Source organism: Felis catus, chromosome B4, assembly GCF_018350175.1.
Source record: "Felis catus isolate Fca126 chromosome B4, F.catus_Fca126_mat1.0, whole genome shotgun sequence".
Lineage (NCBI taxonomy): Eukaryota > Metazoa > Chordata > Mammalia > Carnivora > Felidae > Felis > Felis catus.
Window position 1 is genome coordinate 125,993,437 of NC_058374.1, and position 13,596 is coordinate 126,007,032.

The window sequence follows — 13,596 nt, forward strand, 5'->3', positions numbered from 1 at the left end:
TAGGCCAACCCCAGGGGGTCAGGGGGCTTTCCTGGTCAGGGGCCTCTTAATTGATATTCACAAAAGAAAGCATGGAAAGAGGGAAAATGATTTCTCAAAGAAATCAGTACCAAGGGACACCTGGTTGTCTCAGTCTGCAGAGCATGTGACTTTTGATCTGGAGGTTGTGAGTTCAAGCCCCATGTTGGGTGTGGAGCCTACTTAAAAAAAGAAAGAAGGAAATCAGTACCAAAAGAAGGGAGGTGAGGTGTTGATAGGCATAAAAGAGCAGGTGTCATGGATAAGGGAACTATATTCTTCTAACTGAAAATCGGGGTAGTTAATCTGAATATTTTCCAGAATACTGAAAAGGGGAGCGATCTTTGCACAACGTCGGGGGCTCCCATTCACATATTCTGCACCATTCTCTTAGTTTATGAGAATACTGCCTGCTCAGAATTGTACAGGCCATCCCCCAAATCCAGGATGTGGAGTTGTTGCCTTTTTAGGGGTCACTCAGAGTTCAATCTCAGGTACCAGATTTCATGCTTAGCTACCATATTAGAAGTCAGCAGACTTCAAGGAATTGTATTCCTTGAAGAATCTATGTATGACTACGCTCGATACATTCATCTTGGAAAACTCAAATACTAAACTCATTCATACTAAACGGGGAGGTTTTACAGGACATTCCCCTGACTACTATTTCTAGTACTAAATAGCGCAATCAATGGCTCTTACATAATGTAAATATTTGTATGTGTGTTTAGTGTTGATGAAGCTGTATGCGACTTCAACCTGCATTTACTAGGGTTAGATTCAGTGACTTAGTTGGCCAATCCATAACCTATATCCCTTTTTTAAACTTCATTGGAGTATGCTATTCATGCAATAAAAAATGTGCCCACTTTAAGTGTGTAGTTCTGAGTTTTGACAAAAGAATATGCTCCTATAACTACAACTACAAACAAAATATAAAACATTTCTGTCATTCAAAAAGGACCCTCTTGACCCTTGTAGTCAACCTCCCCCATAAAGGTAGACACTGATAAAACTTTCATTATTGTAGATCAGCTTCGCCTCTTTTAGAACTTCATATTAAGTGGAACGACACTCTGTGTTCACTTTCTTCTCCAACTTCTTTTACTAAACTAGTAAGATGTTTGAGATTCATCCATGTTGTGTATGTATCAATAGTTTGTATTACTGAGAAGTATCCTGTTATATGATTATACCATACTTTGTCCATGTACCTGTTGATGGACATTTGCATTGTTTCTGGTCCTAGGCTACTATGAATAAAGCTGCTGTGAACGTTTGTGTACCAGTCTTTGTGTGTGCACATGTTTCCATTTCTCTTGTGTAAACACCTAGGAGTTGAATGGCTGGGTCATTATGTTAAATATGTGGTTAACTTTATAAGAAACTGGTAGTTATTTTCCAAAGTGGTTGTACTGTTTTATACTCGCCATCAATGTATGATAGTTCCAACTGCTTTACATTTTCACCAACACTAGGTATTATCAGTCTCTTAAATTTGACCCTTTATAGAGGGTGTGAAAGTAGTATCTCATTGTCGTTCTAAGATACATTTCACGGATGATGAATGATGTTAAGCATCTTTTCATATGCAAATAGCCATTTATCTTTTTATGTGAAGTGTCCATTCAAATCTTTTGCCCCGTTTTTAAATTTGGTTGTCTTCTTATTGAATTGAAGAGCTCTCAATATATTCTGGAAACAAATCCTTTGTCAGATATATGTATGTGTTATGAAAATTTCCGCCATCTGTGTGTGGCTCGCCTTTTTCATCTTCTTAACACTAACCTTTGAAAAAAGAGAAGTTTTTAATTTTGATGAAGTCCAGATTATAACATTTTATTTTATTTGTGGACTTAACGGTGTGTCTACAAAATCTTTAGGTATCCCAAGGTCATAAAGATTTTTTTGAATATTTTCTTCTAGAAGGTCTATAGTTTTAGGCTTAGGAATCATTTCAAGGTAATGTATTTCAAGGTTCACATTTTTCCATAGGTGTATCTACTTCTAGCACCATTTACTGGAAAAAGACTATCTTTTCTCTCTTAACTGCTTTGGCAACTTTGTTGAAAATCAATTGACTATACATTTGTGGGTCTGTTTCTAAACTTTTTATTCTTTTTTTTAATTGAGGTATAATTTGCCTACCATAACATTAATTTTTTTAAAGTGTTTAGTTCAGTGGTTTTTAGCATAAGGTTATACAACCATCAGTATTTAATTCCAAAAGATTTTCATCACCTTATGAAGAAACCCCATACTCACTACCAGCTTCCCATTCCTCCCTTCCCTTAGCCTTTGACAACCACTGGACTACTTTCTGTCTCTAATCTCTGGATTTGCCAATTATGGACATTTCATATAAATCACATCATACAATGTGTGGCTTTTTTGTGTCTGACTTCTCTTAGTATAGTATATTCAAGATTTACCTATGTTGTAGCACATATCACTTTTTTAAATGTTTGTTTGAGAGAGAGAGTGTGCACACAGGAGGGAAAGAGAAAGAGGGAGAGAGAGAAATCCCAAGCAGGTTCTGCTCTATCAGTACAGAGCCTGATATGGGACTCTTCTCCCACGAACGGTGAGATCATGACCTGAGCCGAAATCAAGAGTCGATGCTTCACCAACTGAGCCATCCAGGCGCCCCTTTACTTCATTTTTTTTTTAATTGGATTCTATCCTATTCTGTTGATCTATATGTTTTCTCCTGGCCAGTACTACACAATCCTGATATTGAGGCTAAGTCTTGAAATCAGGCAGTGTTAGAGTTCTATCTTTGTTCTTCTTTTTCAAAATTGTTTTGTCTATTACAGGTCCTTTGAATTTCATATGCTTTTTTAACTAGTTTATCAGTTTCTGCAAAACTGCCAGCTGGGATGGTGACTGGAATTATGTTGAATTGACATCTTAATATTAGTGAGTCTACTAGTTTGTGAACTAGGTATCTCAAATCTAATTTGTTTCAGCAATACATTTTATTTTTTATTTTAAAAACAATTTTTTTTAATGTTTATTTTTGAGAGAGAGACAGAGACAGAGTGAGAGCGGGGGAGGGGCAGAGAGACAGAGAGAGAGGGAGGTATAGAATCCGAAGCAGGCTCCAGGCTCTGAGCTGTCAGCACAGAGCCCGATGCGGGGCTTGAGCTCACGAACTGTGAGATCATGACCTGAGCCGAAGTCGGACGCCCAACTGACTGAGCCAGCCAGGTGCCCCTGTTTCAGCAATACATTTAGTTTTGGTGTATCAGTCTTGTACTTACTTTGTTAAATTTAATCTCATTTATTTTATGTTCTTTGATGGTGTTATAGATGGTATTTTGTAAGATTTTTATTTTCTAGTATATAGAAATGTAATTGGCTTTTGAATATGCACTTTGCATACTGAGAACTTGCTAAATTCACTTCTTAATTCTAGTAGTTTTTTTGGAATATTCCTTAGGGTTTTCTGTATCTATAATCACACTGACTGCAAATAAAGACAGCTTTACTTCTTTTTAAAAACCTGTGTGCCTTTTATTTCTTTTTCTTGCCTTATTGCACTGACTAGGACATCCAATCAGATGTGCAATAGTAGTCTTGAGAGAGGGCATCTTTGCTTTTCTAGGGGAAGAATGTTCATCGTTTGACTCTTAAGTATGATATATGTCATACTTAAGCCATGTCAGCTGCAGCTTCTCATAGATGTCCTTTTCTGTATTGAGGAAGCTCTGTTTCTAGTTTGCTGAGAACTTTTATCTAAATAGGTCACATGTTAAATTTGGTCACATGCTGTTTCTGTATGCTGAAGTGATCATTTTTTCTCCTTTATTATGATAATGTGCTGAATTACAGTGATTGATATTTTTCTTGTTTTTAAAATTTGTTTATTTATTTTGAGAGAGAGAGAGAGTGCGAGTTGGGGAGGGGCAGAGAGAGAGGGGGGGAGAGAGAATCCCAAGCAGGCTCAGTGCAGAGATCTCACGAAACTGTGAGATCATGACCTAAGCCAAAACCAACAGTCAGATGCTCATCCGACTGAGCCACCCAGGCGCCCCCAATATTTTTCTAATGTTAAACCAAGTTTGCAATCCTGAGATGTTTATCCCACCCCTTATTTACGGTGTATTACTTTGCCTTACTAATACTTTACCTTGCTAGTGCTTTCTTAAGGATTGTTGCATCTATATTTTTAGAAAGAGATCATTCTGTAATTTTCTTGTAATGCCTTTGCCTGGTTTTGGTATCAGGGCAAAGCTGGCCTCATAAAATGAATTGAGAAGTATTCCCTTTTCTGCTGAGTTTACAAGAAACACCTTGCACTGTGGGCATCAGTAAACATTTTACTGGATGATGGTGGGAAAGGAAAGATTGCTGCAGGCCTGGAAGACCAATCAACTTGTCAGTCTGAAGGAGACTGAGCCATTCCCTAAGCCACGGTTACTTCCAGAGATGCTGAAATAAACTGGAAACCTACTGGGTCTCTCATGCCAGACACAGAGAGCAGAGGTTTTTGAGCACCCACCGTGTATTGGTGGAAAGTGAAGTCAGGTGCTGTGTGCCTGGGCCTCCATGGATCCTGGGAAATTCTTAGGCAAATGTGCCTGTAAAGCCATTGCTTGTTCTTATGTTCCTCCCTCCTAGTAGACTAAGAGCTTCTTGGGTGCAGGGAACATATTCACTCATCTGAATCCCTAACATTAAGTACGGTACCTAGTGTATAGTAGGTGCTCAGTTATCATTGGATAAATGAGTAAATGGAGAGAATTGCTGCCCACATGAAAAACCAAGGGTACAAGTGTCTCCTGGGGTTGACCTTGCTTTTGGAGCCACATAGAATGGTCTGTGTACTAGCTTGTGGGAGTGATAACTCAGCAGATCCCTTAGAGGAAACCTGATGATGCTTCACTCTAAACTCATGTCCTTTCTGTTTTACCAGTCATACTCCATTCTGGCAGTGGACTAGATCACCTGAGGTGTTTAAACACAGATGCCTGAGCCCCATCTCAGACTGATTAAATCAGAATCTCCAGGAGCTGTGTGCAAGATCTTTTTTTTTTTCTTTTTAGAGCTCCCCAGGTGATTCTAAAATCAGCCACGATTTGAGAAGCACTAGGGTACACTGTTGCTTTTGTTTGAGATAACTAAAAGGGCTTTTAAATGTGTCAGCTGTAAATGATTAAGAGTGCAGTATAAATGCTTATTAATGCCACATTGTAATTATACCCATGAAGATTTCCTCTCTCTCTCTCAACCACCCCCCCCCCCCCACCTTGGATATCTTTTAAGTAAAAGACTGCATGTCCTTTACATCTTTATGAACAGAATTTGAAAAACCCAGAACATTTGCCAACTGAGGAGACACAAAGTTGCAAAGTTCTGGGGTGGTGGTGTTCTAGTGTGGCAAACACAGCTGCTCATAAATTACCTCTGTTCAGGCGCTGGGTCTGAGGAAGAATTTCAGGGTCATTATTCTTTATTTCATTCTCTGGTGCTTTAAAAGAAAAAATCCACACCTGTGTTCATACTGCATTTTTTTTTTTTAAAAGCAGTTTCCACCTTATAAATTCTACTAAATATACAGTGTTATAAGAAATGTGGTATAAAAAGCCAATTGTTTCTACTGGGAAACCTTAGAACTGGGTTGAAAGTAAAGTGCATGCATGTGCATTTTGGGAAAGGCATAGCTCTAAATCAGACACTCAGGGGGTCCAGGACCCAAACATGTTTAATAATCAATGCCTTTAGTCTAAATACCTTCTCTGCACAAAATTCAAGATTGCGTGTGAGTTGGCTCCTGCCTGCCCATCCAATACCACCTGCTACCAGTCTCTTCCCCCTGGTTTTCTGTGGACCAGCAATCAGATTTGCCTGTAGCATCCAGAATGTGCCATATTCTGTCACTTTTCTGGTGTTTTCTATGGGCCATTCGCCTGTCCTGGAGTGACAGCTCTGTCCTCTGTCTTGTATCTTCAGGCGTCAGTCCAGAGCTCTTCCTTAGAGTCTGTCCTGGACAACCTCTGCTCTCTCCACTTCCATGTGCCTTCTAGCATTTATCATATCTGCTGTAATTGTTAGTTCACAGCTCCGTCTCCCCATCTGGACTCTAAGTTCCTCAAGGGCTGTGCCTGTCTCTTCATTCGTGGCCAGTTCCTAACGTAACGTCTGTCATGTAGAATGCACACATGGAGGGATCTGTCAGCTGTAGGACAAATAATGTGGCCTCTTCACTTTCAGGTGCTCTTGATCAAACTACAGGATGGATAAAAGAATCTGTAAATGAACTGCTTTCTCTTTCTGAGACGGCTTTAACTCCTGGGGCTGAAAATAGCTCTAAGCCAAGCCTGAGCCCTACACTGGTGCTAAATAACAGTTATTTAAAACTGTTGCAGTGGGATTATCAGAAGAAAGAATTACCAGAGGTGAGTGATTTTTTTTTTCTTCCCTCAAGTCTTCCAATATTTTAATTCTTAAGCTAGTCTGTCTAGTGTTGCGTGTGGTTTAATGACTTTCCTGAAATCAGATGAAATGGGAGTTTGGATGTAACATTGCTTGTTTTACATTTTCATGGTATTGAGCTTCCCTTTCTATTTTTACATTTAAAATAAATATGCTAGACACTCATGACAGATGGAGCACGTCTTCAGGAACTGACAGAAAAGCTGAATCAATTGAAAATTATTGCCTGCCTGTCCCTAATTACCAACAATATGGTGGGTGCTCTTACAGAAGGCCTTCCTGAGCTTGCAAACAGGTTAAAAAGGATTTCAGCTGTTCTACTCGAAGGCATGAACAAAGAGTAAGTTCCAATTTTATCTGCTCCTCCCCGTCTTAAGGCTCTGCACGTGTTTCAGAGATGGCGCATAACCCTGGACGTCTGCGTGTGATATTCAGGACCGTGCTTTAGGGAAGCTTCTCTTACGACTTCTTTTTCTAGAATTTCTTTTGATATCTCTGAAGGCTTCGATGTCCTTTCATAGGGGAGGGAGAGGTCCTTTCCATGACAAGTGCCAGGGTGAGTGTCCCGTTTCCACTTGGGACGGGCATGGACAAGAGCTCTTCTTGGACAGCGCTGTGAACCAAACCCACAGAAACCAGAATGCCGAGCTCAGTGTTGAGAAGGCCCTGCAGGGAGGCTTTCCTATTCAGTTCTGACTCCGTCGTCTTTCTGCAGTGAAATGGTTACCGACTTCACTGATCCAGCCTGCTGTCAAGTCTTCAGGAGTAGTGACCTCCTGTCCTTCAGAGACACTACACAAGCCCAGGGAAGGACTTGTTTTCGCTAAATTCATTTCCCAGTGTCAAACCTTCATTGAACACTAGGATTCCATTTAGATTTTGCATTTAGATCTTCCTGGTGGGAATCCTATCCAAGTCAGAAAATTCCTAGTCTTAGTCAATGATCACATGTTTTCAAGGCCTTACGTTCTTCCTTCCTGTCTTTGAAGGGAGATGCACCTATCCTGCTGCCCATTACTCAGAAAGCACGTAAATTACCTGATAAAATCCCAGAATATCAAGAGCCAAAAGGAGCCCGAGTGGTTACAGCATCCCGAGTGCTCAGAGAGAAAGATTTACCTTAGCTGCATAGTGAGGAAAGGGGAAACCAAGGCCCTGCCCTTTCTGCTGCTTCTGTGCTAAGCATCCAGGCTCATATACTTCACATTCCAGGACCCAAGACCTGTAATGAAGAGAAACCTCCTCTGGGCTTGCAGCTGGTCTTACCTTGGCGTTTCCCCATACCGGGTAACTTACTTTCCAGGAATTTTTATTTATTCGAGAACCCACAATGCTGCTCAAATATTAATATAAAGCATATAGCAAAGTGGTTACTGAGAAGTCAGGCTTCAGGTCAGACAGACCAGAGTTTAAGTCCAAGCTCTGCTATTGACTTGTTAGGTGCCCTTGAACAAGTTCCCAAATCACTCTGAGCCTCGTTTTCTCATTTGTAAAAAGAGATAACTGTGCCTGCTTACAAATGTGAGACATTAAGATGATTCCTTGTGATGTACTTAGGGCAGGTGTCTGGCCCATGGCAAGTACTTGGACAATGTTCACTGTCAAGGGCCTGTTGTCAAAGCATCTCCTATATACATGCTTTGCCTCTCTGATCGCTTTGTTTTGTTGAATCTCCCACCTCCACCTCCGTTCTCTCACCCTTTAATTCCAAGTTTGCACGTAGTTATCTTAAAGACCTTTTCTAGGGGTGACTGGGTGGCTCGCTTGCTTGAGCATCCAGCCCTTGATTTCAGCTCAGGTCATGATCTCATGGTTGTGAGATTGAGCCCTGCGACAGGCCTCCATGCTGCGTGTGGAGCCTGCTTGGGATTCTCTCGCTCCTTCTCCCTCTGCCCTTACCTGAGTTGCATTCTCTCATGCTCTCTCTCTCTCTTAAAAAATAAAAAACAAAGACCATTTCTGGGCAGCAAGAGACCATTTTTAATGATCATTCCTCAATAGTGTGGACCCAACACATGCCCTTTCTCATTACTTTTTTTTTTTTTTTTTTTTTTTTTACTTTTTAAGTAACCCCCTACCAATTACTGTTTATGATTTTCTGGACTCTATGTATTTGGGATTTTTGGTTGGTTACTTGAAAGTAACAGTAGGAAGGAGCTTCTTATCTTTGATCATGAGAGGTCAAGAATTTTAGGTAATTTGTCATTATGGTACTAACCTCTGAATATCTTCATTTCTTGTTTTTGATTGGTGTTATAGATGGACTGTTCAGGCATGGATAAAGGAATTGACTTTACCTCATTGTATAAGCATAGATTTAACAACAACAAATCTATGAATAAATCCACTCAGACCCAAGGGTTTATTCTAAGGAGTAAATAGGTAATTTCTTTTCCTTTTTGATGGTCCTGCATGAAAATGAGGATGCAGACTTCTTTTCAGGGAGCAACTTCTCTGAATGCTTTCCCAACTAAACACTACCTACAGAATTGAGTGCTTTAACCATTTAAAAAATCTGCTACATACAAAGGTTGGTGTTTAGGAGAAGTTACCATATTCTAAGTTCGTGCTAATGTAGGTACTTATTGTCTGTATAAATGAAAAGTGATGGGCATTTGAAACAAGTTGGTATATTAAAAATAAATAAAAACTAATGAACAGAAAAAGTGTTACTGATGCAATTTTGTTTTGTTTTTTAGGACCTTTAACTTGAAGGAAGTCCTGAATTCTATCGGTGTTCAGACTTGTGTTGAGGTTAACAAGGCCCTGGTGGAGAGAGGTTTATCCATTTTAAATGCTGAGGTCCAAGCTAATCTTATAGGTCAATTTTCAAGCATTGAAGAGGAGGACAATCCTATCTGGTCCTTGATTGGTGGGTCCTCATGTTTTTATTGGTTTCTACTTCGATTCCAATTTGCTTTAACTTTATGGTTTTGACTAGTGTCAAGTGTCTGTTATGTTTTAGGCATAAACAGATTACCCGTTCCTTTGGGAGAATACATATTAAAAATATAAAGAAGGAATTTGTACTTTCAAAGGTTTGGGACTCACCGCTTCTTCTGCGTGTATATGTAATAGAGTGGGGGGGGGGGGTTGTTCCAGGGCCTTCTATCTTACTATCCAACCAATAGATTTTTTTTTTTCAATATATGAAGTTTATTGTCAAATTGGTTTCCATACAACACCCAGTGCTCATCCCAACAGGTGCCCTCCTCAATACCCATCACCCACCCTCCCCTCCCTCCCACCCCCCATCAACCCTCAGTTTATTCTCAGTTTTTAAGAGTCTCTTATGCTTTGGCTCTCTTCCACTCTAACCTCTTTTTTTTTTTTCCTTCCCCCCCCCCCCCCCCGCCACCCATGGGTTTCTGTTAAGTTTCTCAGGATCCACATAAGAGTGAAACCATATGGTATCTGTCTTTCTCTGTATGGCTTATTTCACTTAGCATCACACTCTCCAGTTCCATCCACGTTGCTACAAAGGGCCGTATTTCATTGTTTCTCATTGCCATGTAGTACTCCACTGTGTATATAAACCACAATTTCTTTATCCATTCATCAGTTGATGGACATTTAGGCTCTTTCCATAATTTGGCTATTGTTGAGAGTGCTGCTATAAACATTGGGGTACAAGTGCCCCTATGCATCAGTACTCCTGTATCCCTTGGGTAAATTCCTAGCCAATAGATTTTTATGGAGAAAATAACATAATGCTACCAGTAGTGTTAAAATCCTAGATCAGTGCAACAATCCAAACCTGGCAATATATTCACAGAAAGCAGGTACCAGTTCTTCTGTGAGCTAGGCTAAGTGAGCTGAGGCCTCTTTTTTGGGTCAGGCTTGAAAGAGACAACGAGTAAATGAGTAAAGAGGCTATGGAGCTGGCAGGCATGATTTGGGGCTTTTTTTTTTTTTTTTTTTTTGTACTTGATTGCCAGGCAAGTGACTTTCAGTGTCAGATCGTGTTGGTGAGTTGGGAAAATGGAGAACGCATCAGTGAGGACTCTTTCTGTGACCTGTGACAGAAGTGAACTAGCTTGAGCAAGACGGAAGTGTATTGTCTCATATAACCAACAAGAGCAGAGCAGGACTGGCTACCTATACAGCTTAGTCGGAGCTCAGACCGTGTCACTGGCATTGGTTTCCCCACCTCCATCCCTCCGCACTGCCCCCTTTGGGCTGGCTGTCTTCACAGATAGACTCTTTCCATCCTAGCAAGACACCTTCAGCTCTAGCCTGCATCTTTCCACCTTGGAGTCCAGAGAAAAACAAGGTGTTCGCTTCCCTGTTAACTCAAAGAACGACCCCAGAAATGAGTCTCATTAGCTCCACTTGGCATGACTGTACGTCATGTCATGTTCTTGAATCCGTCACGGTGGTCGGAGGGGAAGGAACTTGAGCCTGAGACGTGTGTTCATTTCCTAGAACCAGAGTGAGTCCACTTTCTTTGTAACACCTGGTCTGAGAGTAGGGAAGAGATGATTTCCCCCAAACAGAATCCAGGTGCTATGGCCATAAGGAGGGGGGAGAGGAGGATGTGGGGCACAAAGCAAGTGTCTGCTACAGAGAGCGAAGAACAAAGACCAGGAGGAGGAAAAGAGCACAGAATGGGAGCATACTAACATCTTAGGACTAATTTGCAAGTTTTCAAAGTACAACACTGACTTCCCTAAGCACACAAATACTTGTTATTATTTATTTGAGGCTCTCACATAGTTTCTCTCATCCTTACCCACTAGGGACATGGAATGCTGGGATCTAGGCCCCTCAAAGCTCAAGGCTTCAACCCCTCCCCAGAAAGGAGCAGTGCTGGGGAGCAGCCCCGTGGGCTACTGGGAGGTGACTGTGGATGGCAGTGACAGACACAGCATAGCCGCAGCCACCTGTGGCTGAGCCCTTCCCCGCCGACTCGTGTCTGTCCTCACAGCCCGTGGTCTCCAGCAGAACAGCCAATACCTGGGAGGTTGTGTTCCTGGGAGGAAAAGGGGCAGGCTGTCTGCAGTCTCTTCCACGTGCTGCTAGCCCCCACTGGTGTGCAGGCCTCGTGAGGGTGGGACGCGTGTCTCTCCTCTGCTGTATCCCTGTACCAGGCTGGACTCAGAGATGACATTTCATAAGTACAGTTGACCCTTGAACAACACACGTTCGAACTGAGCAGGCCCCCTTACATACAAATTTTCTTTAATAAATACAGTACAGCACTGGAAACGTATTTTCTCTCCCTTAGGATTTTCTTTTTTTATAAACTTTTTAAAAATGTTTATTTATTTTTGAGACAATGCAAGAGACAGAGTGCAAGCAGTGGAGGGGCAGACAGAGGGAGACACAGAATCCGAAGCGGGCTCCAGGCCCTGAGCTGTCAGCACAGAGCCCGACGCGAGGCTCGAACTCACGAACCGTGAGATCATGACCTGAGCCGAAGTCGGACGCTTAACCGCCTGAGCCACTCAGGCACCCCTCCCTTAGGATTTTCTTAACATTTTCTATTCTCCAGCTTATTTTATTGTAAGAACAAAGTGTATAATACATATACAAAATACATGTTAGTCAACTATGTTATCAGTAAAGTTTCTGGTCAACAGTAGGCTATTAGTAGTTGGGCTTTTGGGGAGTCAAAAGTTAGATGCCTAGTTTTGACTCCATGGTGGGGGAGGGTCAGTGCCTTTCATCCCCATGTTCAAGGATCCAACTGTTTTGTGGAAGGGGTGAGGGCACTGGGGACTGAGACTGGGTGAATGTCTCTCATGTAACCAGCTGGTTGCAGACTAGGGACTCTCCCTGAGCCAGTCTTACTCTGGAGCTCATATTCTTAACTCCTCCTGGAGGGCATTCCAGTCAGAACTGGAGCCCTGCTACTGGTTGGCATGATGGCCAAAGCATCCAGGTGTCCTCTGTGCCCTTGCTTTGGATAAGGGAAGTACTTGTAGTTTCAGAAGGGAGAGGGAAGCTGGGATGCCCCAGCTGGATGGCCCCACCCCACGGTGGCCTCTTAATATCCAGTAAAGCACCTTTTTTTTTTTTTTCACTCAGCTATCCCCAGTCCAACTTTCCTTCTCTTTTGCAAATGCTCTTTTGCATTTTTCATAAAAAATGAAAGCATTTTTTAACCTCAAAGTAGCATCGCCTAGCAACTCAGCTGACTCACGTCAAGGTCTCTCCTTCAATCCTGGAAGCCAAGGGCACGCCTTTGGCAGGGACTTGGTTTGGCTGCTCCTAAGTGGACAGACGCTTCTGTCATTTTCGTCTTGGCCTCAAAACTGACTCGTCCATAGAGGAGACAGAGCCACTTGTCAGCATAATAACAATTTTGAAAGAGTCTTACTCTTTCAGCAATCTTTCAGGAAGGTGTTCAGACTCTATCTGTGTTGAAAACAGACCTGGGCTTCTAAGAGTTAGGTCTAACGGGAAATTTATTACCCAACTGACTCTTAATTTTCTGCTTGCAGAAGAGCTGGAGTAAATTAAGCACTCAGAGGAATCCTGGGCACATAAGAAGGACCAGTCACCCATGGATTTCCTCCCCTGTTCCCAATATCCGTAGTCTGCCCTCTTTTGTTCTTGAGTGATGCGCTCTTTATTTACAATGGCATACAGCTCCCACTGTGTTCTTAGCCTTTTATAAAGATAATTAGTAAAGTTTTCTTTCAAGCCAGCTTTTTTTCAAATGCGTATGGAAACCAGATAAAAATTATTTATAGATTACCTGCCATGGAGACTATTTGCATGCTTGGAGCCATCTCCGTTTTTTTAAAGTAATTTTCAATTATGCAAGTGATACACGAATGGTTTCTTCTTGTTGACAAATTACAGGTCAGGCCGAGTCCTCTTTGATTGCCTTCGCCCACCCCGGTCCTCCCTGACTCTGTTGTTTTCAGTTGGGTGTATTCACCTTTACGGAGATTTTTCATTTCATTCTCACCTCGACTCAGGCAGCATCTGTGATGTGCCTGCCACATGCCAGACCAGGGATATCAAGATCCCTCACCCTCAGAGAGCTCCCCATCTAAGAAGGGAGAGAGACACACGTTCCCAAGTAACAGTAATATAGCATGATTATCTGACAGATGTTAGGGAAAGCCATGGAAAGGAGGTAACTTTAGGCTTGGCGTTGAAGGATGCTTTGGCCTTTGGGCAGAGATG

General features: G+C 41.8%; 1 protein-coding gene across 2 annotated transcripts in view; it reads left to right on the top strand.

Moving 5' to 3' along the window:
• Nucleotides 1-13,596, top strand: part of TCP11L2 (t-complex 11 like 2) — a 41,410-nt gene that overhangs the window by 23,930 nt on the left and 3,884 nt on the right. Inside the window, exons 7-9 of one of the 2 annotated variants that reach the window (XM_006933990.5) lie at nt 6,235-6,419; nt 6,615-6,796; nt 9,156-9,328. In XM_006933990.5, coding sequence (XP_006934052.2) covers nt 6,235-6,419; nt 6,615-6,796; nt 9,156-9,328 — 540 coding nt within the window. Of the gene's footprint in view, nt 1-6,234; nt 6,420-6,614; nt 6,797-9,155; nt 9,329-13,596 lie in introns of those variants that run through there. The other variant, XM_019835444.3, reaches the window with a different exon arrangement.